Source organism: Heteronotia binoei, chromosome 5 (genome assembly GCF_032191835.1).
Source record: "Heteronotia binoei isolate CCM8104 ecotype False Entrance Well chromosome 5, APGP_CSIRO_Hbin_v1, whole genome shotgun sequence".
Lineage (NCBI taxonomy): Eukaryota > Metazoa > Chordata > Lepidosauria > Squamata > Gekkonidae > Heteronotia > Heteronotia binoei.
The window spans coordinates 158,288,484-158,313,690 of record NC_083227.1 but is presented as its reverse complement, the minus strand read 5'-3'; the positions used below and the strand labels follow the sequence as shown (position 1 = coordinate 158,313,690).

General features: G+C 43.1%; 1 protein-coding gene across 1 annotated transcript in view; it reads left to right on the top strand.

The window, feature by feature from the left end:
- The window catches only part of TENM2 (teneurin transmembrane protein 2), a 1,752,117-nt gene that overhangs the window by 369,191 nt on the left and 1,357,719 nt on the right, over positions 1 to 25,207 (top strand). The window contains exon 3 of the mRNA XM_060240624.1: positions 23,111 to 23,386. Coding sequence (XP_060096607.1) covers positions 23,111 to 23,386 — 276 coding nt within the window. The remainder of the gene's footprint in view (positions 1 to 23,110; positions 23,387 to 25,207) is intronic.

Here is a 25,207-nt window from a genome sequence, read left to right as displayed (position 1 = left end):
ACTGGCAGAGACTGACCAAGAGAGAGATCTTGGGGTCATGGTAGATAACTCACTGAAAATGTCAAGATAGTGTGAGAGTGCAATAAAAAAGGCCAACACCATGCTTGGAATTATTAGGAAGGGAATTGAAAACAAATCAGCCAGTATCATAATGCCCCTGTATAAATCAATGTTGCGGTCTCATTTGGAATACTGTGTACAATTCTGGTCACCGCACCTCAAAAAGAATATTATAGCATTGGAAAAAGTGCAGAAAAGGGCAACTAGAATGAGTAAAGGTTTGGAACACTTTCCCTATGAAGAAAGGTTAAAACGCTTGGGGCTCTTTACCTTGAAGAAACGTCAACATGATAGAAGTTTACAAGATTATGCATGGGATGGAGAAAGTAGAGAAAGAAGTACCTTTCTCCCTTTCTCACAATACAAGAACTCGTGGGCATTCAATGAAATTGCTGAGGAATCAGGTTAAAATGGAAAAAAGGAAGTACTTCTTCACCCAAAGGGTGATTAACATGTGGAATTCACTGCCACAGGAGTTGGTGGCTGCTACAAGCATAGCCAGCTTTAAGAGGGGATTGGATAAAAATATGGAGCAGAGGTCCATCAGTGGCTATTAGGCACAATATATATATTGGCCACTGTGTGTCACAGCGTGTTGGACTGGATGGGCCATTGGCCTGATCCAACATGGCTTCTCTTATGTTCTTATGCTTTTATGGCAATGACTCTGCTAGAACTCAGGGCTGAGAGATCTAAAGCATCAGCGTGCCTCATGTCTTTGCTCTGAAAGCTCTTTCCAGAGCCTGCTTCGAACTCTTGAGATGGGAGGAGGAGAGTTTGGAGGAGATTGATCATCAACCACTGACACTGGTGCCTGGAGAGTGATTGATGGGCCAGCTGCTGTTTGTTCAGTTGAGGAACTGGCTGGCAACTCTTCCAGGTCTGTTAACCCTTCCAGCTCCTCCTCATCAGGGCTCATGACACTGAACTTCTTATGGACTTAATGGATTCCATTTGAGAACTGATGACTATAAACTTATAACGGACTTTGTGAATTAATTTCTTTTTCCATTAGACTTTCACGTACCCTGCCTGTTGCTTTAATGCTCCATGTTAAGTGGCAATAATATTGCGTGCCAATATAATAAGATTCAGACATTAATGAAAATTGTTCTTTATTTACATCCTTCTTGTGTGCTTTAACAGCTAACAGTTAATTTTGGACTTTCATGCTGTAATCCTTAAATGTTTCTATATTTTTAGGAGCCTGGGTTTGGAGCCCCTTCACAATCCAGGTTCAGGTGCAAAATACTTCCGAGTACAGGATTGTGGGAACAAAAAGCGGAAAACTTTTACTGTCTTGATCTTTTTATAAACTTCCCAAGGCCTTTCTGGCTGACCACTGTTAGAATATCAAGCGTGCCTGACTTTGTCCTGATGAAGCAAGGTCCTTATGAATTTATGTGCATCTTGACCAACTGCATCGGAAAAACATACTGCATTCATATAGATACACAGAGCATCATTTCTATCGTTCCTGCATTTTGCAAGGATTGTGGAATGCTGAGAATTCTCTAGTAAAGGTGACCTGTGCCAAAGCTTCTTTCTTTTTTTTTTAAGCACAGTAGAAATCATTGTACTGAGCTGGTTTTGTTTAAAGAAGATCGATATACTTGTCATCTCGCTGTATATTCTATTTTACAGATGTCAGACGTTGGCAGATGGGGGGGAATGTTATGTTAAGAATATGCCATCTGTAGGAATGTTTGAGCTCATAGTTAATTGACTGAATTGGTGCCAAATGCTCATTTTGTATCAGTTCGGTAGAAAATAGAAATTGACCATGAAAAACAAGTAATTATTTCCCAAGGTCTAAATCATTGAAATATAAAAAAAATATATACAATGTAGCATGCAACATTAAAAGAAAAACTTTATTAGCCAATCACAAGTAGAAGGTGCATTGTATTTGTTTCTGCCCTTTTTGGCTATGGTAATATAAGACTGTGGTTCTGTTCTTCGTTAACATCATTTTTAAAAGTTATACCAATTAAATAATTCAAAGGCTCAATTACTACTTACTTAAGATTTAGTGAAACATTTCTTTTACATTTTCTTGGCATTTTCAATCATCGGTGTTTACAGAAGTACTAAGCCTTCTGTGAAGTGCTCTCTTCCTCTCTCAAAAACAGGTATTCAAAGCTGCCATTGGTGCCTTTATTGTTAACTTAATTAGACAAATTTGTGGTGAAGCAGGGAATTTTCCCCCCACCCATCATATTTCAACTTTTAATCTGCTAGTGGGAGGGAAGGCTAGTCAGCAGAGCGGTTGGGTGGGTTATTGTATTGTTTTATATTGTACAGAGTCCAACACTCTGTATCACACAGTGGCAAAAAAATTTTATATATACACACACACTGTGGCTAATAGCCACTGATGGACCTCTGCTCCATATTTTTATCTAAACCCCTCTTGAAGCTGGCTATGCTTGTGGCCGCCACCACCTCCTGTGGCAGTGAATTCCACATGTTAATCACCCTTTGGGTGAAGAAGTACCTCCTTTTATCCGTTTTAACCTGTCTGCTCAAAACGGATAAAAGGAAGTACTTCTTCACCCAAAGGGTGATCACTAGTGATTGTTAATTGTGCATCTGCTGTGGGCTAATTTGATCATACTCTGGGTGTTGGTGGAAGGTGAGAAAGGGGGGGATGGATTCTGAGACCATCTTGGGTGCCAACTCTGGGCTGCGGTTACCAGTTATCCAGGGGAAAGGGAGATATGGGAGAAGGTCTTGGCATGGAAGGGGGCGGAGATACAGGTATGCTTGGTCCCTTTCCAACCTTCATCTCATCCCAAGAAACGTTGGTGTGAAGGTGTGGAATGTGAACTCCCTGATGGTTCTCCATCTGTCTCAAACTAGGGTGCAAGAGGTGGAGTGACTTTGCTCATCCATGAGGCTTACTCCTTCAAGCCATCCCAGAGATGAAGGGTACTGTGTGTGTCTGCCTGGTATGGGAGACCAAGGAGAGTATGGCTGTCCACTTGGTGTACCGACCACCTAGTGCACCAGCAGATGTTTATGAAATCCTATGGGATGGTGGTGAAGGCTGCAAAAAAAGACTTCTACTCGGCCTCCATAATAATAATAATAATAATAATAATAAACAACTTTTATTTATACCCCTCCCTCCCCGCCTAGGCAAGCTCAGGGCGGCTAACAAGACATGGTAAAACCATGATACAGATAAATAATAGATAATATAGTTAATAATTTAAAGAATAAAACCAATAAAACAGTATGACATTAAAATACAGTCGAATGGCGTATAAGATGGCTCGGTATTACTGATCTTATCAGGAGTTCTGTCTTAAAAAGCTAGCTGGAAGAGGGCAGTTTTGCAGGCGCTACGGAACTGGTTAACTCATGTCCACTAACTCATGCCAAGTGCAATTATTTACTGTGATAAGTCTTTAACATCCCTCACAACGAGGAACCCAAACATGTATAGTAATTTGGCCATTGCATCTGAGGCAATGCATCTGAGGCATTTTTGAGGGTTAAAGTCCTTTGAGGGTTAAAGTCCTGTAACTCTGCTGGGATTTACCTGCCAATTTTGATACAATTTTGATACGATGTATCAGTCTTTTCAGAAAATTGTTGGAAGATTTTTTTATGGAAGGTTTTTCCAGCCTTGGGTACTATAGCACTTTGAATTATTCCAAAATAGGAGAATTTATCTGGGATAAAGTAAGTGAACTGGAGGCCCCTTGGGCATCTTTGAGTTCAGTTTTCTATTCTTTCAACCTGCTCTCTTCTTCCACTGTTGACAGGTTCCTGGCCACTGCTAGACTGACCATGTGCTTGCTTGAACCGTGTCCATCTTGGCCGGTTAAAACTGGTGACGATAGGATACGGCACCCTATGAAGGAGATTATCAACCTGTCCGTGGTGACAGGAGAATTTCTGGAGCATTTCGAGGAAGTAGTGGTCACACTGCTCTTGAAAGAGCCATCACTGGATCCATCTGATCCAGCAAATTATGGCCCAGTTTTGAACTTACCGTTCCTGGGTAAGGTAATTGAAAGAGTGCAGTGGAACAACTTCAGGGCTTTCTGGAGGACACAAAGGCACTAGACCCATTCCAGTCAGGCTTCTGCCCTGGTCATGGGATGGAGACTGTGCTGGTCACCCTGATGATCTACATAAGCAGCTGGATTAAGATGGGTCAGCGCTCCTGTTATTGTTAGATCTTACGGCAGAGTTTGACGCAGTCTGCTATGATTTGTTGGCTGATGTGGGAATATGGGGGGGAGGGTAGCCCTTCAGTGGCTTTCCTTTTTTTCTCCATGGATAGGGACAAAGGTGTTGCAGGGGAAGGATGTGTCCACCAGGTGCCCCTTAGTATGTAGGTTCCCCCAGGGGGGCACTCCTCTCCTTGATGTTGTTAAACATCTTCGTGCGCTCCTCTTGCCCAGCTGGCACAAAGTTTCTATCTTGGGTGTCACCAGGGCTGGCTCACTCACTTGCAGTTGCCTAGGGCGCCTGGAGGGGGGGGCACAAATTGGGCTCTTCCCCCCTCCCCATACCCAAGGCAAATGTCGAGTTTACCCCCCTGCTGCGTTGCCTCCTCCCTCCCTCCTTCTCTTCTGTGCCACCGGGAAGGGATGGTGGAGCACCTTGGCCTCTTTAAAGCTTCCCCCCCCCCAACTGATCAACTGATCAGTGCTAAAACACTGCTGCCCCCTCCCTTCCCTTCTGTGGTGGTGCCATGCTCTGCCATCCCCCCCCCCCCCACACTCAGAGGAGTGTGGCTAAAATTGGCCCTACCCTTAGACTCGGCCCAGGCTTCTCAGCGTTCTCCTCCCACCAGAGGTGAGAGCACTGAGAGATTCGGGCCAAGTCTAAGGGTAGGGCCCATTCTTGCTGCGCTCCTCTGAGCACGCAGGGGGGGGGGGGGCAGCAGAGTATGCTGCTGCAGAAGAGGAGGGAGGTGGGCAGCAGCATTTTACCCACTGATTAGCTGATTGGCAGGGGCATGGGGGCAGCGAGTCTGCTTGGGCTGCTATGCGCCCTAGGGCCGGCCTTGGGTGTCACCAGTATGCAGATGACACCCAGCCAGGCTGGAGCAATATATCAAATTGAGATGATGGTGATGGTGATGGTGATGGTGATGGTGATGGTGATGGTGATGGTGATGGTGATGATGATGATAGCAGCGATGGTGGTGACGATGTATCAGTCTTTTCAGAAAATTGTCTGGGATAAAGCATAACTGTGGTCTGCTCAAGAGATATGGAAGACTTATATTCCACCTCTATGGCCTGACCCGGATGGCTCAGGCTAGCCCTATCTCAGCAGATTTCAGAAACTAAGCAGAGTTGGTTCTGTTTTGACATTTGGATGGGAGACCACCAAGGAAGTCCAAGGTTGCTACACAGAGGGAGGCCATGGAAAATCACCCCTGAACATCTCTTGCTTTAAAAACTCTGTGGGGTCTCCGTAAGTCAGCTGTGACTCAGTGGCACTGTGTCCACCCCCACTGCTACCTCTACTCTCTAAATCCAGCAGCTAAGCTTTTTGTTTTCTCTTTGCTTTGCAACTTTCTATCCTGTGTCCCTCTTCCTGCTAGCAAACTGGGTTAATAATGTGGGCTAGAACTGTCGAGTATAAATACTATTGTGATTGCTGGAATAAATATAAAACAGGATTGGAACATCTGGAAGGCTGCTGTTTCTCCTTTTGCTGTTAGTAGTATAGAGACACTTTACAACCAAAGATCAGATCTTTGCTAAATGCAACAAACTGTTCATAGGTATCATACTAAGCTATAGATTAAAATTTTTTTTCTGCATATGCAAAATATACAGAAGTCACTTGTCGGGTACCCAATCTGTTTTGTCAGGAACCAAATCTGTGTTTTCAGCTAGAAAGACAGAAAAGCATATACCCAAAATCTTTTATTAAATTCTGTTAGTTAAGCAAATTGATCAATTTTGCATGAATTTCAGTAGCTTTTTCTAATAAATTTGAAAAGAAAAAATGCCTCATATTATTTCCTATCAACTTTGGCGTAAATGTTATAAATACAATTGTATAAAATTTAAGAATTACTCATAAATTAACCGATTTTTTGCAGTGCTTAATTTAAAAGTGATTGAGATGAACAAAACTGGAGAGACATTCTGATATTACTGTAGTATTCTTTTGGTGTTTGTGTATTCTCACTTTTCTATTTTTTATTTGTTTAATTCATTTGCACCTTGATAGTAGAGAGCCAGTTTGGTGTAGTGGTTAAGTGCGCGGAATCTTATCTGGGAGAACTGGGTTTGATTCCCCACTCCTCCACTTGCACCTGCTGAGATGGCCTTGGGTCAGCCATAGCTTTCATAGAAGCTGCCCTTGAAAGGGCAGCTGCTATAAAAAGCACTCTCAGCCCCACCTACCTCACAGGGTGTTTGTTGTGGGGGGGGGGGAAGGTAGAGGAGATTGTGACTGCTCTGAGACTGAGATTCAGAGTATAGGGCGGGATATAAATCCAAAATCATCATCATCATCATCACCATCATCATCTTCTTCTTCTTCTTCTTCTTCTTTCCAATGTGGACCCAAAGAGTTCTCTTCTCCTCCATTTTGTCCTCACGCCAATCCTGTGAGGTAGGTTAGGCTGACAGAGTGTCACCGACCCAAGATCACCCACTGTGCTTCTACGTCAGAAGCGGGGATTTAAACCTGAGTTTCTCAGATGCTAGTCTAATATTCTGAACTTCTGATTATACTGGCTCCCCTCCAAAAGGAGGAAGCCAAAACAATGCACATTGAGTTATCTCACCTTCTCATAACACCCTGAGGTAAGTTAGGCCAAAGTCATAATGCAGGTGTTAAGACTAAATTGAATTCAGGTCATTAATGGACCAGGTCCAAGCATTCTGTTAACAACCTGCATATGCAAAATATACAGAAGTCACTTGTCGGGTACCCAATCTGTGTTTGTCAGGAACCAAATCTGTGTAACAAGAGCACCTGGTGGTGGAAAGTGCTTCCCAGTCATAGCTCACTTATGGCAACCCTGTGGGATTTTCAAGGCAAGAGATGTACAGAGGTTGTTTGCCGTTTCCTGCTTCTGTGTCATGACCTAGTATTCCTTGGAGGTTTCCCATCCAATTGTTTGCCAGGGCCAACCCCACTTAACTTCTAAGATTTGATGAGATCGGGCTACTACTAGCCTATATCTAAAGAGCTGTGCAACTTCTATGAGTCTGGGAGAGAGGCTTGTTCTTTAAACACCCTAGCAAAATGGAAGCCATTATTCCATGAATAGCTGCTTTGTGGCTGGACTGATATTTACATGATCCAATTGAATTTGTTCCAGTCTAGGCACTGGCACCCTGTCCTGGAGATTGGATCATTTGGTGACATGATAGAGGTTTACAAGATAACGCATGGGATGGAGAAGGTAGAGAAAGAAGTACTTTTCTCCCTTTCTCACAATACAAGAACTCGTGGGCATTCGATGAAATTGCTGAGCAGACAGGTTAAAACGGATAGAAGGAAGTACTTCTTCACCCAAAGGGTGATTAACATGTGGAATTCACTGCCACAGGAGGTGGTGGCGGCCACAAGCATAGCCACCTTCAAGAGGGGTTAGATAAAAATATGGAGCAGAGGTCCATCAGTGGCTATTAGCCACAGTGTGTGTGTGTGTATATATTTGACCACTGTGTGACACAGAATGTTGGACTGGATGGGCCATTGGCCTGATCTAACATGGCTTCTCTTATGTTCTTAAACCTTATCCCATCTACATGGGAACCACATACAAAAAAGTGGCTCCCACAAAACTATGACAATGTTTAAGGACACAGTGTCAAATAGTGAACTGTTTTTGAAACAGGGGAAAAGGAAAGGTCCCCTGTGCAAGCACCAGTTGTTTTCAGCTCTGGGGTAACGCTGCTTTCACAACGTTTTCACAGCAGACCTTTTACGGGGTGGTTTGCCATTGCCTTCCCCGGTCATTACACTCCTTCCCCCCCCCCCCAGCAAACTGGGTACTCATTTTACCAACCTCGGAAGGATGGAAGGCTGAGTCAACCTCGAGCCGGCTACCTGAACCAGCTTCCACTGGAATCGAACTCAGGTCATGAGCAGAGGGTTCTGACTGCAGTACTGCAGCTTTACCACTCTGCACCACGGAATAGAGGAGAACGTTAATGGCAGTTGGAATACAGAGTAAGGTGTTCAAAGGGGGGGAAAAATGTGAACAGAGTAGTCTTAGCCAATGGGCATCAGGTCACCTGGCTCAGGCTCCACATAGGGAAGATAATCAAGCACCCACAGTTCTGCCATCCTGATGGAGGAGACCTTCTCCTTCCGTTATTCACTGTGTGTCAACTATGATCATCATCAGGCAGCCATTTTTTGGCTATCCCACGACTTGGGGTGGCCTGTCTGGCTCAGCAGGTCTGTCTGGGCCTGTTCCACTATGGCTCTAATTCCATGGAATGGGCTCCCTGAACTGGTGAGAGAGGCCTCCTCCTTGGAGATCTTCAGGAGACATTTCAAGGCCTGACTATTTGCCAGCATTTTTGAGAGTATTTGAACGGCGGGCATCTTTTAAGACGCCACAGAATCAGAGTATGCTAGTGAAACCCTTTCACGAGTCTAAGCAAGTCTTTGGATCTCAGCCATTGTCTCTCTTATCCAAAAGAAGTTGCCACAATGAATTATAATACTTAACCTCAATCTGTTGTTGAGTGGTGTTTAAAACAAATGATTTATTCAAGTGCTAGTGTTTATCCGAAACGGTAAACAGAGTGCATTGGTCTTCCATGATGCTCGTCAACGACTAAATAGGAAAATAAAATTATGATTTAGAATCTCTGCTACAGATTAGGCTTGTGCAATACTAGTCCTTTCCCTTTGCTAGTCTGATCCCCCTTGATCTTTTTTTTTGCCCATCTAGTCCCTTACTTGTTAACACATCATTCCATCTGTTCTTCTCTGTGAATTATTTCCTTCTAGCCAAGAGGCTTCTTCTGACAGGTTTGTTTGGCAATATGTATCTTAGGGAACCAGCTATGCTGCAATTATGAGATGGTTTGCAAGCCATTCAAGTTTTTGTTTCACATTTTTTACATGCACGTACAATTTTGACACACACATACAGTATTTTTGTATATAAAATAGCCAGTTTAAAAATTCTATTGTAATTTTCCAAAGACCATTTTGTGAAGATAATTTTTCAAAAAAATGGCCAGGATGTATTTTAGAGGAACCTAGGGTTGCCAATCCCCAGGTGGGGGCAGGGGATCCCCCGGTTTGGAGGCCCTCCCCCCACTTCAGGGTCATCAGAAAGTGGGGGGAGGGGAGGGAAATGTCTGCTGGGAACTCTATTATTCCCTAGGGAGATTTATTCCCATAGAAAATCATGGAGAATTGATCTGAGGGTATCTGGGGCTCGGGGGGGGGGCTGTTTTTTGGAGTAGAGGCACCAAATTTTCAGTATAGCATCTAGTGCCTCTCCCCAAAATACCCCCCCAAGTTTCAAAAAGATTGGACCAGGGGGTCCAATTCTGTGAGCCCCAAAAGAAGGTGTCCCTATCCTTCATTATTTCCTATGGAAGGAAGGCATTGAAAAGGTGTGCCGTCCCTTTCAATGTGATGGCCAGAACTCCCTTTGGAGTTCAGTTATGCTTGTCACAGCCTTGCTCTTGGCTCCACCCCTAATGTCTCCTGGCTCCACCCCCAAAGTCCCCAGATATTTCTTGAATTGGAGTTGGAAACCCCAGTCACAGCCTTGATCTTGGCTCCACCCCTAATGTCTCCTGGCTCCACCCTCAAAGTCTCCTGGCTCCACCCCCAAAGTCCCCAGATATTTCTCGAATTGGACTTGGCAACCCTAGAGGAACCTGTTAAATGAGGCAAGGGCGTAAGAACATAAAGTTAACCATTTAAGCATTGTATTGAAGGCTAGATTTCATTAGACATAACATTACATTTTGTAACGAGAGCCAGTTTGGTGTAGTGGTTAAGTGCGCAGACTCCTATCTGGGAGAACCGGGTTTGATTCCCCACTCCTCCACTTGCACCTGCTAGCATGGCCTTGGGTCAGCCATAGCTCTGGCAGAGGTTGTCCTTGAAAGGGCAGCTGCTGTGAGAGCCCTCTCCAGCCCCACCCACCTCACAGGGTGTCTGTTGTGGGGGAGGAAGGGAAAGGAGATTGTCAGCCGCTCTGAGACTCTTTGGAGTGGAGGGCGGGATATAAATCCAATATCTGCTGCTTCTTCTTGCCTTAATGTTACCAAAATAGCAAAGCTACATGTAGAAAATTGTTTCATTCTATGCAACTCTTAACATTTATATGAATTTTCTTGGGTGGGTAGACTTGGCAAGAGTAGAGGAAAACTAACTTTAGTACTGTATCTTAAAGGCTACGTGAGTATTTCTATAAACCTAGTGTCCATGCCAGTCTGAACCAATCGCTATTTACATGTATCATATAGGATGCTGTTTTAGATCTTTGCTTAGATGGGTTTTGCTCTTATTAGGGTGGCATTGTTAGCAACTGCTTGTATTATAGCAACTGGTGTGAATGGGGGGAAAATGGAGTACAGGCAGCAGAACAGCTGATAATAATTGTGTAACCTCAGACATTCAGAAAAAATCCTTTCTACTGCGAGTGCGTTTCCTAATTGTTTCTAAAAACTGAAAATAACTTCAGATTTTGTTCGAAAATTATTTTGCAACATTCTTTTTAACTGATGTATTTAAGTAAAAACAATAAAATAAAATTATACAAACAGCAACATAGGAAATACCGGCCATTAAAAAGCCAGAGGAATAAAAATAAGATAAAACAACATTCAGCAGCCTACAAACTGTATTCATAACACAGCCCCTTAGGCTAGAAGCAGGCCATAAAATACCCTTAAATACCTTAGATGAAAGCCTGGGGAAAAGAAATGTATGCACGTAGCCAGGGCTTTTTCTGTTTGTTTTTTTTTAAAAAGCCCAGCAGGAACTCATTTGGATATTAAGGAACTCATTTGCATATTAAGGAACTCATTTGCATATTAAGCCCCTTATGCCAAGCCAGCTGGAACAGCATTCCTGTGCATTCCTGCTTAAAAAAAAAAAAGAGCCCTGAATTTAAGAATGCATACCCCTATGCCTTCATCCTATCCTAGTTTCCTATTTGTCTACATAGTATTATGGCAACAACTGCAAACCTGTTGCCGAACGCCTGCAGAATCCAGCCCATAGTGAAAGTCCATGAGGCAGGGAGTTAAGCATGTGCTTCTGTCTCTTCCACTGAAATCAATGGGACTATATAGTGGCTAACTCTAGACAGGTCATGCTCTTAGCATATACATACTTTTATCCCATGGTGCATGAGGTAGTTCTTCAGCTTTTTTCCACCTCCCCCACTATGTGTCGGCAACAGTGAAGTATATGTTAGGGAGCTGAGGCTAAACAACACATACATCCCACACATTGCTTTTCTAATGTGTAAATGCAGTGGGAATAAAAAAGTGACATGTAGTCCTTTCACGCATCACAGGGTAGAACCACCAAAGCAGGTAGCTTCTAAAACTTTTCATTAGAGTATATCCTTATTTTAAAGACTGAAAGCATCTGGTCATTTTACTCAAAGATGAGGCAAACCCAAGTCTGCATAGCTGTTTTCAGAGCTATCCTTGCCTGGAGCAGACTTCTCTGCAGCTCAGAATACTTGCTTTCCTTTCTTGTTAACTCTGTCAAATATGTTATCAGAAAGATTAGCCTAGAAATAACAGTCACAATCCCATTGGGCCATATAGAAGAAACTTCTGAGGATAGCTCAAGGAATTAAGACTCACAGAGAGAAAGAGCAACCAAAGCACACACACAATGTTGTGATCTCACTGGGGCAATTTTCTCAGGAGAGTTGTTGAATGTAACCAAGTGTCAACCAAATTCTTCAGACTATCACAGGGAAACAGAAGGTCCTAGCAGTCTTTACTATCTATTTTACTGTGCAAAACAAATGCAAAACAAACAGATTCACAGAGACTTACTTTATCACAGCTTCACTGTCTATTTTACTGTGTAAAGGACTTCTAAAACAAATACAAAACAATGGAGAGGCTCTCTTAACTTCTTTACAGCTTCACAGCTCACTGAGAACAGCCATGTTGTTCTGCCAGCTCACCCCACCCCTATTCAGCTCGGCTCCTGCAGATTTAGGCACACACACCTCTGCTAAAAAGCAACCAAGTTCCAGTCTTCTTCTAGCCTTCCAAGGTGAAAAGGCACATGGTGGCTGTTGGGGCTGGGGCTTCCCCAGCTGGTCAGATGGCTGACAGAGGGAAGGAGCCTGCAAAACTGGGACCTGGGGACTGGCAAGCCTAGGAGGCAGGCACTTAGCAGTCTTCTTAAGTGCCTGCTTTCTCCAAGTCACACAGTTGGAGGTAGGAGGCTTGGAGAGGGCAGGCACTTCAAGAGTGCCTGCCTTCTCTCCAAGCCAGCTGGAACATTCTGGAAACCAGCAGGAACTCCATTCCTGTGTGTTCTGGCTCATAAAAAGCCCTACACCTAGCACATAAAGACAGTAAGGTATGCAACATGCAAAAATCAAGGGGAGCAGTCTAAAGACACAGTGCCATTGCTGCAGATAGACACAGAGCCAGTTTGGTGCTGTGGTAAGTGCACGGACTCTTATCTGGGAGAACCGGGTTTGATTCCCCACTCCTCCACTTGCTCCTGCTGGAATGGTCTTGGGTTAGCCATAGCTCTCACAGAAGTTGTCCTTGAAAGGGCAGCTTCTGTGAGAGCCCTCTCAGCCTCACCCACCTCACAGGGTGTCTGTTGTGGAGGGAGAAGATATAAGAGATTGTAAACCGCTCTGAGTCTGTGATTCAGAGAGAGGGGGGGGGGTATAAATCTGCAGTCTTCTTCTTCTTCAAAAACCCTACCTCTATCTGACACCCACCCCATCTGTTACGTTAGGAGGACAAAGTAGGGTTGCCAGGTCCCATCTTCTCCCCGTCAGAGGCATTTTTTTGGGGGAGGAGGCATTCCAGGAGGAGGCCATCCCAATGTGATGACATCGTGCAGAGTGACAATCATTGCGCTGGGGATGCAGCACCACTTGCGCACCCCCCTCCACATACACACTTCCCCCCAACCATTTCCCAAACAGCTGGCCAGTGTCTGGGAGGAGCCTGAAGAATTGAAGAATTCCCTGTTCCCACCTGGGGACCTGCATCCCAAGGTGAAAGAGTGGGTTTTGGGAAAATAATATTATTTAGCAGGCTCGACAAATAAAAATTTTAAGCAGGATGTGGTATTTGCATGATAGAATTCAGTATTGACCAAACTTTTGGAACCTGGCCTATAATTTTTAATTGAAACATTGGACTATCCTTACAGAAATTGGTCATAAATGTTTTTTTTTTCCATCTTAGCACCTATTCAAATAAATGCTTCCGGTAAATGTAGGAAGTTCTGCTGTGTATATCCAAAGATCTGCAAGCATTTGTGATTCCAGCAACTTAGACCATGGAATGTTGTTGGTTCTATTGGCATTTTCAGTTTCTTTGCAGTGGCTTATTGCCCAAGAAATCCAAGGAAACACTTAGGGTACCAAACTCTCAGGCATTAGTAATGTAGACACCAGCTGGTTTGACTTGTGATTCCCATCTTGCGCCAGTTCCAGGACTGCCGAAGCAGAGAATCTTTCTTGCAGCTTACCTTGGATTCCACTGGGCCAGCAGGCACATGAGTTGAGCTGTGCACCAGCTGTCATTTTGCTACCATCTTGGGTCCATTCATGATAGGCTGAAGAGAGCAGTACTTCATCTGCAGCCTGCCTTGCGACCTGTGGCATGGGAGTGGGGCATTTGGAGCAGCTCACTAGTTTGAGCTGGCCCCCAGTTTGCGTAACAATTGCACAAACCTACAGACCACACAGATAAAAAATACAATTCTGATGTGTTCTTTATTGTCAGCATTCTGTCATGCCATCTTAAATCGTATCAGATGAGTTCCGGTAACTGCTTCTAAAAATCTATAAATCTTTTATATGTTCCCCTTTTTAGTACTTCTTCGCCAGTTTTATTTTGTTGTGTATTGCTAGCTCTGGTGAGAATGTCAATACTTGTCAATAAATTGTGCATTTCATCAAGTAGTTCAGACCCAGACTATTTTTAATTCATGACATAGGTTTGTTAGATAGTATCCTTTTTAAAAAAGAGAGAGAAAGCTCAGTGTGCCATCAGTGTTTGGTATGACATTTTGTAGAGAGATGGAGATTGTGCAGCAGCATTATTTATGGAAGTGATGAGACATTTCCAAGGGAGATGTAGAAAACAATTTCGATCTACTAGGATTGGACATGCAGATGTAACAGTAATGGGCTTACCAGTTATCATGAAAGGATATAAATGTGTAGTTGAAATGATTACTTTAAATTTGGGAAAACAAAAAAGAAAACTTTTGCTACAATAAATCATTGTATGTTCATAAAGAAAAGAGAAGGAAATATGCAAGTGTGACATGCTGTTTTTTTGTGTCTCTCTCAGAAATGGGTTTCTAGTACTGAATGAATGAGTTCTCTGCTACCAAAACATATCTGAGAATCATTTTAATGTAAGTGGTGATAAAATTCTGTCCTGTAAATTGCTTACGTCATTGAGACATTAGGCAATTTTGTTTAAAAAACTGCGGGACATTTATTTTACAGAAAAATAAGTTAAGTTCCAGGGACACTTCATTTGTAGACAGAGATGCTTGAACACTTGTCTTTTTGGTTCGCTTCCTGTCCACCAGTGGGGATTAGGCAGGCAGTTAATTCGTCATTTGCAACTTGTCCATGTGCAGTCACAGGAATCAACTGAGAGTCAACTTCTGAACTCCTGCTGCAGAAAGTTTGCTCTTTACTCAGCAAAAGTTGTGGGGAGGGGCAGAAGTTAATCAGCTGGAGGTCAAGTTCTTCTGATCATCCTAGAAACTGCTGCCTCCCAGCCATGAGATGCAGCCAATTTACTGTATGTTATGGTTGTTAGCTTGGATTGCTGAGAAAAGGAGAGGAACCTGCTTTTTCCTCTCCCTGTTACAACATATACAATATTCATTGGCTAGGACCCAAAGGGCTTTCAAGTGAAACAGCAGCATCTCAAAAAGTTAGCCCAGAAAGAAGCCACTAACTCAGGGGTGTCAAACACATGACCCAAGGGATGAAACCAGCCCCTGCATGACTCATATCCAGCTTGCAAGCAACTGGCTGTCACAGTTTCCTTTGTCCAGCTCCCTCAGTTGCACAGGAGAGATAGAAAGCCAATCCTCTCTTCCCTCTGTTGGCTAAGGTTTCTCCCCATGCTCCTCCCTTGGGGAAGGATGGAGGGAATGAGTGAGAGCTTGCTTTAGCAGGCTCCCTCAGTCACACAGGACACAAAGGCTATCCTTTCTTCCCTGCATTGGCTGAGGCTCTGCCTCCCCTTCCCCTTGCTACCATGTGTATGTGTACAAAACAAAGTTTGAATCCAGTGTCACCTTTAAGACCAACAAAGATTTAATCAAGGTATCAGCTTTCATGTGTCTTGCTACAGGATGTGTGTGCGTGCATTGTTCTTGGGCTCATTATGCCACAGCTTTTCTGGGTGCAACTAGATTTGCGCCTTCCACTTGCCTCGTGTTTTTCACTGTATTCATGTTCTCATGATCCAGTCTTTCTCAGTAGGAAAGCAATGTGAGCTATTTAGATGAGAAATAACAACAAGCAAGTGAAGTGGACTAGGCTGAAAGTGTGTGTCCAAACAAAGTTCCCCCAACACATTTCCTTTGTAGACTGGGGATTTTGAACCTAGGCTCCCCAGATAGTAGGCTGATCCTGAACATTATACATTGCAGTCTCTCTGTTCTTGCACTGCCTCATAAGAGTTGTAGTTATTTTTTCTGGGGAAGACTATAGTTTTGTAGACAACCACATAGCCCTCACTCTGTGTCATAATGCCTTCACATGTTCTTGATCCACACACAAAGCAATTTATGTATAAAAGCTTGCAATGCCCAGCCATTTCATGTTTTTCCCTGGGCCCTAGGTTCAGAACATTGACCATGAGATTTTTGTAAAGAACGTCAATAAATCAAAAGTAGGTTTGCAGATTACAGATTCACACCTGAGCAGCATACTCAAGATTGCTACAGCACAGACATTGTCTCCAGATTTTGATGCAGTAATTTAGAGCAAGAGGTGTCAGTTATCAAAGACTGTTAAATAAACAAAATATTGCAAGAGTGCTGATGTTTATAATTTAAGAAAAAAATATCTTTGTGTTTGTCTGCGTCCTTTATAAAGTTTATATCTCCACTCTCTGGCATTCTGTTTTATGGCACATACGAATCCTGCACTAACTAGTAATATTAATTGCGGGACGGTGGCTCAGTGGTAGAGCATCTGCTTGGGAAGCAGAAGGTCCCAGGTTCAATCCCTGGCATCTCCAAAAAAGGGTCCAGGCAAATAGGTGTGAAAAACCTCAGCTTGAGACCCTGGAGAGCCGCTGCCAGTCTGAGAAGACAATACTGACTTTGATGGACCAAAGGTCTGATTCAATATAAGGCAGCTTCATATGTTCAATACAGAATTGGTGTTACATACTCTCTACGGTTAACACCAGGAATCAACCTGGATGTGGCATGAAGCTTTTTAGGATTTATCAAGGCTGTTGTTATTGTTAACCATTCAGTCATGTTCAGTTCTTGGCAGTGCTCATCCCTCTCTCCACATTTTCCAATTTTATGCTGTTTCTCTGAATTGTTCTTTGCTCAGGCTGTTGTTTACTTTTATGGTGTCTAGCCGCCATGTTCTTTGGTGGCCTGGTTTCCTTTTGCCTCTAACTAATCCGAGCATAATTGTTTTGTTTTTCGTGAGTTCTGCTGCAAGACATGGCCCAAAATAAGTCAGTTGCAGTTTTGTGATTTTTTCCTTCCAAAGGCATGTCTGGTTTTATGCATGCCGGTACTTGCTTGTTTGTTGCCTTTGCTGTCCCAGGAACGTGCAGGAGACTTCTCCAGCATCACAGCTCAAAAGACTCAGCTTTCCTCTTGTCTCTCTTCTTCATGGTCCAACTTTGACAGCCATAGGGTGCTACAGGGAACACAAAAGTGCAGACTCATCTGCATTTAGTTGCTGGGCTGCATTTAGTCGCTGGGCTGCATTTAGTTGCTTGCTTTTCCGTATTCGATTCATGCTTATCATTGCTGTGCAACTCAGCATGATTCAGTGTTTTATTTCTGGACTGCATTCGCTGCTTTAGTTGATCAATGATCCACTACTTCCACCCAGTCTCTTCATCATCAACTGGTTCCATTCTTCTTGGTGGTCATGATCTTGGTCTTTTTGATGTTTAGGAAGAGGCCAAATTTCCCACTTTCTTCTTCGGTTTTCTTCCCCTCCCCTTATTTATTTATTTTTTTTTATCAGACATTCCAGGCCTTTTTTAGTTTTCACAAGGAGGATTGTGTGGTTAGCGTATTGAAGACCATTGATATTCCTTCCTCCAATCTTTACCCTGATTTTTGACTCTTCCAGCTCTAACTTCCTCATGATTCTTTCAGCATACGTATCGAATAGGAAAGGTGAAAGAATGCAACCTTGTTGTACTCCTTTCTTATCGAACCAATCAGTATCTCCGTATGGTGTTTGCCCAGTGGCTTCCTGGTTTGTGTGCAATTATTGTAGCAACTTGTCCAGATGTGCTGGCACGCCCAGGTCTTGTAGGGCTTTCCACAGCTTATCATGATAAACACAAAGGCTTTCTTGTAATCAATGAAGCATAAGCAGATAACATTTTTTTTATATATTCATGCGATTTCTCCATGATCCAATGTAGATTTGCTGTATGGCCACGAGTGCCACCCCCCCCTTTGGAAGCCAGCTTGGACATCCACTAATTCCTTTTCAGCAGTTGGTGCCATGCGTTGTTGTATAATTTTAAGCAGAATTTTGCTAATGTGAGGGATGAGAGTGAATGTGTGACAATTGAAGCAGTCTCTGGAGTCCCCCTTTTTTAGTAATGGAATCGACACTGAGTGTTTCCAGTCCCTTGGCCATGTGTTGGTTTCCCAAATTTTCTAACAAAGGGTTCTGACGATTGCGGGTGGTACAGAAGACCTATAAAGCCCTATATGGCTTGGGACCTGTCTACCTGAAGGACCGTCTTTCCCCGCATGTACCCCAGAGAGTACTGAGGTCGGGAACACAAAATCTCCTTACTGTCCCTGGGCCGAAAGAAGCCCGCTTGAAATCCACCAGAGAAAGGGCTTTCTCTGTTAAGGCCCCTACATGGTGGAATCAGTTGCCGGAAGAGGTGAGGGCCCTGCGGGACCTTGTTCAGTTCCGCAGGGCCTGTAAGACGACCCTCTTCCGGCTAGCCCATACGTAGCTTGAGAATTTAATACAACTTGCCAGATTTCTTTCTTTTATATATATATTGAATTATTATTAATATTTATGGTTTTATCTGTTTTATCTGTTTTAAATCTTCATTCCCTTACATGTTTAAATATTGTTTAATTTTATGTTGGATCTATTTTTGGAAGCCGCCCTGAGCCACTCGCGGGAAGGGCGGGATATAAATTCTAAATAAATAAATAAATAAATAAAATAAGACGTTTTCAACACCTGGAGCCTTGTTGTGTGGTAGTTGGCTCATTGTCCACATGATCTCTTCCTCAAGGATGGCTAGTTCTTTGTCAACATTCCTTCCTTGATGGGCTTCGTTGCTACCGGCAATACAGTTCTTCTGTGTATTCTCGTCATCTGTTTTTGTTGTCCTGTTGGTTGGACAGTTCTTTCCCTTGCTTGCTTTTGATGATGACTTTATGACAAGGGTCATTTTGTAGAAAAAAAGGTGCAGGAGCTCAGTGGCATATCTCATTTGCATCTGCCTTGGGATCTGTGAGAACTCCCCACTGCTTGCAGACCCTGGCTGGAGGTTCAGGAGCTGTGCTCCCGTGAGCGCCTGCCGAATTCAAGCGCTGCTTCATGAGCAGTAAAAATCTTCTTGACTTGCATAAATCAATGCATGTTTGATGTGGCCCTTCATGCAGTCCTTGTCTTGCTCTTTGCAATGTTCATCCCCATGAACTTAATTGTCTTTCCTTGCTGCCCTCTGGAAATCCACATTCAGTCTTCTTGCTTCCTCCCATTTTCCTGCTTTTCCTCTCTGCTGTTTTTTTATGGTTCTGTCCGAGAGCCACTTGCGCTTTTCCTCTAGCTCCTTTATGGTATATGTTCAGCTGCTATTTCGATTATCGTTGAATCAAAATTCCTGCCACAGTTAGTTGTTATCAAGACTAACAACGCAGTAATCAAATGTTTCTGTCTGTGAACGGGGAATAGTTGGTAAATTATTCAGATACTCATGGATTTTATCTTGACCTAAGCACCTCAGAAAAGGGATAGACCCTGAAGCACACCAAATAATTAACTTTTTCTTTCCTTATAGAGGTACTAATTATAGTAAGGACCCAGGTCATCTGCTAATCCACTTACTAGAACAAGTATACTGTCCATAATCTCAGATATCAAAGATGCCTGCATTGAACAACAGAATACAAAGGGACTACTTCCACTTTTGGTTCTGATACTACACTTGCACCAAGGTCAGAAGAAATATTTATCTATTAGATTAATTACATCCCCAGAATGGTTTACAGCATTGTAGAATACAATGAAACGTTTGGGGCTCTTTAGCTTGGAGAAACGTCGACTGCGGGGTGACATGATAGAGGTTTACAAGATTATGCATGGGATAGAGAAGGTAGAGAAAGAAGTTCTTTTCTCCCTTTCTCACAATACAAGAACTCGTGAGCCTTTGATGAAATTGCTGAGCGGTCGGGTTAGAATGGATAAAAGGAAGTACTTCTTCACCCAAAGGGTGATTAACATGTGGAATTCACTGCCACAGGAGGTGGTGGCAGCTACAAGCATAGCCAGCTTCAAGAGCGGGTTAGATAAAAATATGGAGCAGAGGTCCATCAGTGGCTATTAGCCACAGCGTGTGTGTGTGTGTGTGTATATAGATAGATAGATAGATAGATAGATAGATAGATAGATAGATAGATAGATAGATAGATAGATAGATAGATAGATAGATAGATATAGAGTGTTGGACTGGATGGACCATTGGCCTGATCCAACATGGCTTCTCTTATGTTCTTCTGTGACACAGAGTGTTGGACTGGATGGGCCATTGGCCTGATCTAACATGGCTTCTCTTATGTTCTTAATTTCCCGTTTCTATTCTTTTCCCCAATATATTAGTCCCCATTGGTGAGTAAGTGCTTTAGTATCGGCAAAAGAGATCTTTAGTGTCCTGAAAGCCAAAACAGTGAACCCCAAGTGCTGCCCTGTCTCAGATGTTGGAATAGTACTTGCTTCGATGTTGCAGTCTTTGTGTTTTACAAAAGACTTACATGAGTAGCAGCCCTTCTGATAAGATAGAGCTTGGAAAGATCCATTAGTTAGGATTCCTCTGATACACTGGTGATAGAGAAGGAGGCTTTTGCCACTATCATTGCTATGGAAACTTCTGTCCTGTTGATTTACACAGATAGCAGTGATAAAAACAAAGGCTGTTTTATGTGTTATCAATGTGAACTAGCCTTCAGCTTTTTAGGAATCACCTTTATGCTATATAGTAGAACTGTAGAATCATTGACTTGGGGCTGAAGGTTGTGTTTCGGTTCTGGTGCATGTTTCACTTTAAAATAGCTGGTTTCTGGAAGCCATATGAATTTTGCTAAGCATTTAGTTTTCAAAAAAAAGCAGAATTGGCTGAAAAAGCAAACTATTTTATCTCCTACATTCCTTTCATTATCCTTGCAGTGATCACAAAGAAACAAGAAGAGTCGTTAAGTTCATTTTTGGCATCGAGTGTTACATTTTTTACATCAAAACAAAATGCTAATTAGAGTAAAAACATCTGGGCATTTAAAGGCTATTAAATTCTACAGCGTATCATTAAAATATTTTACTGTATTTGTAAAACAGCTTATTTAAGTGAATATATTCATAATTTGATTGTGTTCATGTCTGCTTTTGTTTTGAACATAACAGAATACATTTTAAACAACTCTGTATTTTCTTGCTGGGAGTGATATTAGGATCACTGAAGAACAGCGTGTTCTTCATTGTTGTTTCATTATGTCCTTCAGTTATTAATTAATAAAACGCCTTTACAGATCTCTCTTGACATCTGTATTGATGGACTTATTACTGTGCTCATTTTGTACATTTTACATTAAAAAAAAAATCTCTCCGTTACTTTCAATTCGCATTGCTCATTTTAAACGAAACCGGCGTTGCAACCTCATTTCAAAATGAGGCATGGGCAAAACCAACATATGTCAATAGTATCGTATCTAGATTTCTTGGGTTGCACTTAATATTATCAATGAAAAATGGGGAAAAAAAATAAATCAAGGGAGAGAGTTACAAAACTGAAACTGAAAAGAGAATTTTTACCAAACGACATTACTGTTTGCTGTTGCCAACTATCAGCTTACAAACTTAAAAAAAAAAATCAACGTACGTTTTTGACCAATGCACATGTAAAGGAACAAAATACTCAATAGCGACCGTACTTTCGTTACAGTAAATATATTATCCGGGAGGCACATTGGCTTTGACTTCCAATTTCATTTTTACTCATTTACTTCTAACACTTATATTTCATCTATGAATAACCTCTTGCCGGGAGGGTAGCTGCCATTGATGCTCGCATTACGCTTATCCAAGTAAATATCTTCATATCACAGATAATATTTTTGTACACATTCTAGTTACTGGGTTTTCTTCGGTTGGTTTTTGCAAGCAAGGGATAATACGATGTGCACAAGAGTAGATGTTCATCATAGCCCCCCCATATTGTTAATAGGGAAGCCCTCCTGAGAGATTAAAAAAGCCCTCCAGCTGATGGGTGGGAGCACATGGCCCATCAGTCACCTGGGAGGGCCCTTTAAATCTTGCAGGAGGGGAGGGTGACAGCTGCTGGCTGCATGCCTGAACTCCAAGTTGCAAATGTGGCCTGAGCTCCCAAGTGGCAAATGCGCACCCATCCGCTCCTTGCAAAAAAAATTTAAAGGGACTTTTAAAATACTTTTTCAAGAAGCAGGAGGCATGGATGCCTGAACTCCAAGAGGTGAATTCACCACTTGGCGTTCAGGCATATGGCCAGTGGCTGCCCCATTCCCCAAATGATTCCCAATGTGATGACATCACTTCTGTGTGATGTCATAGCATTGGGGATGTCCCTCCCACCTCCAGAAATGCCCCCAAAGTCCCCCACCAGCAATGAGGAACCTTACTTCTTACCAACATCCCAGATCCCATTATTTTTTTAAATTTTCCACAACGAAAAGAACACATGATAGTGAAAGTGAACCTAATGAACATATGAAGCTGCCTTATACTGAATCAGACCCTCGGTCCATCAAAGTCAGTATTGTCTTCTCAGACTGGCAGCGGCTCTCTAGGGTCTCAAGCTGAGGTTTTTCACACCTATTTGCCTGGGCCCTTTTTTGGAGATGCCGGGGATTGAACCTGGGACCTTCTGCTTCCCAAGCAGATGCTCTACCACTGAGCCACCATGCCTCCTACATATGAAGCTGCCTTATACTGAATCAGACACTTGGACCATCAAAGTCAGTATTGTCTTCTCAGACTGGCAGTGGCTCTCCAGGCTCTCAAGCTGAGGTTTTTCACACCTATTTACTTGGAATCTTTTTTGGAGATGCCAGGGATTGAACCTGGGACCTTCTGTTTCCCAAACAGATGCTCTACCACTGAGCCACTGTCCCTCCCCTAATCTAGCTATGTATGCTCTTGAGCATTTAAACATTTCAAATGAACATTTATTGAACATTTGTTTCATGCACTTTGCTATATTGTTCCATCTGAACAGCCCTGACAATATCTACACAACCTAGTTCTGTACTTGTTGTTAGGGTTCTGCATGAATGGGAAGGTAAAAAGGTCTGTTACTTTCTTTTCAAATACATTTACATTTTTCTTGAAAGCTTTCTCCTAGTTTTTAATTTCTCTCTTTTCCTTCTTCTGTTTTCCTAGGAACTAATTTCACCCTTGCTGAACTAGGAATTTGTGAGCCCTCTCCCCATCGAAGTGGTTACTGCTCAGACATAGGAATACTTCATCAAGGTTATTCCCTCAGCACTGGGTCTGATGTGGACTCAGATACAGAGGGAGGAATGTCTCCAGAGCACGCCATACGACTGTGGGGTAGAGGGATTAAATCCAGGCGCAGTTCTGGTCTGTCAAGCCGTGAAAATTCTGCCCTTACCTTGACTGATTCTGACAATGAAAATAAATCAGATGAGGAAAACGGTAGGCCTGTTTCTCCAGTAAATTTCTTAATGTACCTCTACCAATTATTTACCATATGACATGGGTAAAAGGTTTTAAAGCGATGAAAATAACAGGATAATCTCCAGTTATGGTGAGCAATCTCCAGTCCTTCGGTATTGGAAGGGGATGTGTGATTTTTTTTTTTTTAAATCTGTAGTATCTCCTTAAAAATCTTTCACCTTTTAAATGGTCAGGCTTCTAACTCATTGAAGGTTTGGAATGTAAAAACAAAACAAAAAATTAATTCAATATGCAAACTTTTAAAAAAATCACAGTAATGTCAAGCATTTAGTGACATTCCTATTCTCTATTAAACTGCAAAACAACCATATTGATGGCTCTTGCCACTGGTTTCCTAGAGATATAAGGTGAATAAAGTACAGTTCAGCGCTGGATTGGGAACACACAGCCCCATAGCCAAGATTTGAAGAATTGGGGGGCCCTGATTTTTTTCAGGGGGCACATAGTGGCCCCAACCTCCATGGCCTTCTCTCCTACCACCGCTGAGGAGGAAAGCTGTCAGCTTGCTGCCATATAGCCTCCCTCCTCCCCACAGCTGCCCCAAGGTGATCCTTTTCCACCCCTCTTCCAGCAGCTCTGGTGGGGAGCCACTCAGGGGTTTAGATACGTGCCACACGTTCTCCTGCCCTTACCTGTAGCATGATCCAGCTAGGCAAGCCCGGCGGGACAAGGGGCGTGGGGGGGGGGGTGTGGAAGGCGCCACCAAGTCGCAACTTACTTCTGGGGCTACAAGATCTCCAATTCAGATTTCTTCCTGTTGGAGGGCGAGCGAAGGCTGCCCAAGCGCACTTCCTACCCTCGCTCGGGTGGCCAGCGAGACCAGGTCAGAAAACCCCTGCAAGCGAACATCACCTCTCCACTAATCCCCAGCCCCGGACTGCAGCCGGGACCTCCACTTGTGTGCACCAGTCTACTCTACCCTACCCTGTCTGCAATGGAGCCATCTGCCCCCTACCCCCGCTGCCCCACTTGAGGGCCAGAATGGTCTCTTCTTGCAGGCGCCCTCTAGCCCAACGTGGAGCTTAACTTTCAGTCTGGGTGCTGAAAGTGCCCCGTTGTTTCTGCTTGCTGGGGGCGGGGGGGTGTCAGAGATTTCTTCCGGCCCCTAAGCAAGCAGAAGCAACTGTGTATGATCACATCCCCTAAGCAAGCAGAAGCAATGGTGTATGATGACGGCAGAATGGAGAAGGATGCAGTCGAGGCACTGGAGGCTGGTAAGGGCCCCAAGTCAGGGAGCCCTGCCTAGCAGTCAGGGGGCCTGTGGGCCTGTGGGGGCACGGGCCTGGGAACACATATTTGTCTTAAACCACAGTGTTTGTGCAATACCATACAATATATGGTTATAGGATAAATTCCAAAGTATGAGGAATTTTTTTTTTTTAAATTAAATGTTAATTATGGAAGGAATATGAATATTTCTTGTTCCATATAAATGTGGCTGTAAAGTTTATATACACAGGTTAAACTATTGTTCTACAAGCAGAGGTATAATAGTGAACTTGTTTTCCTGTTTGAAAAATCCTGTTTAGTTCAGGAAAATCAATGTGTTTTCCCATCACTGATTTTATGAAGTTTGGAGTTATATTATCATACAGATTGACAGGTGCCCTGCTGTCTCAATACCACAGCATGGACACTTGCAAAGCTATCATTAATTTCTCATGCCTGTGGCCAGCAGTGGTTGCTTACGTAATAAACACGGTGTCCTTCAAGAGCCAAATCAATAACCTGTTAGGTATGTGCTTCTTGAAGAGGTGTAACAAGAATCTATACTTTAGG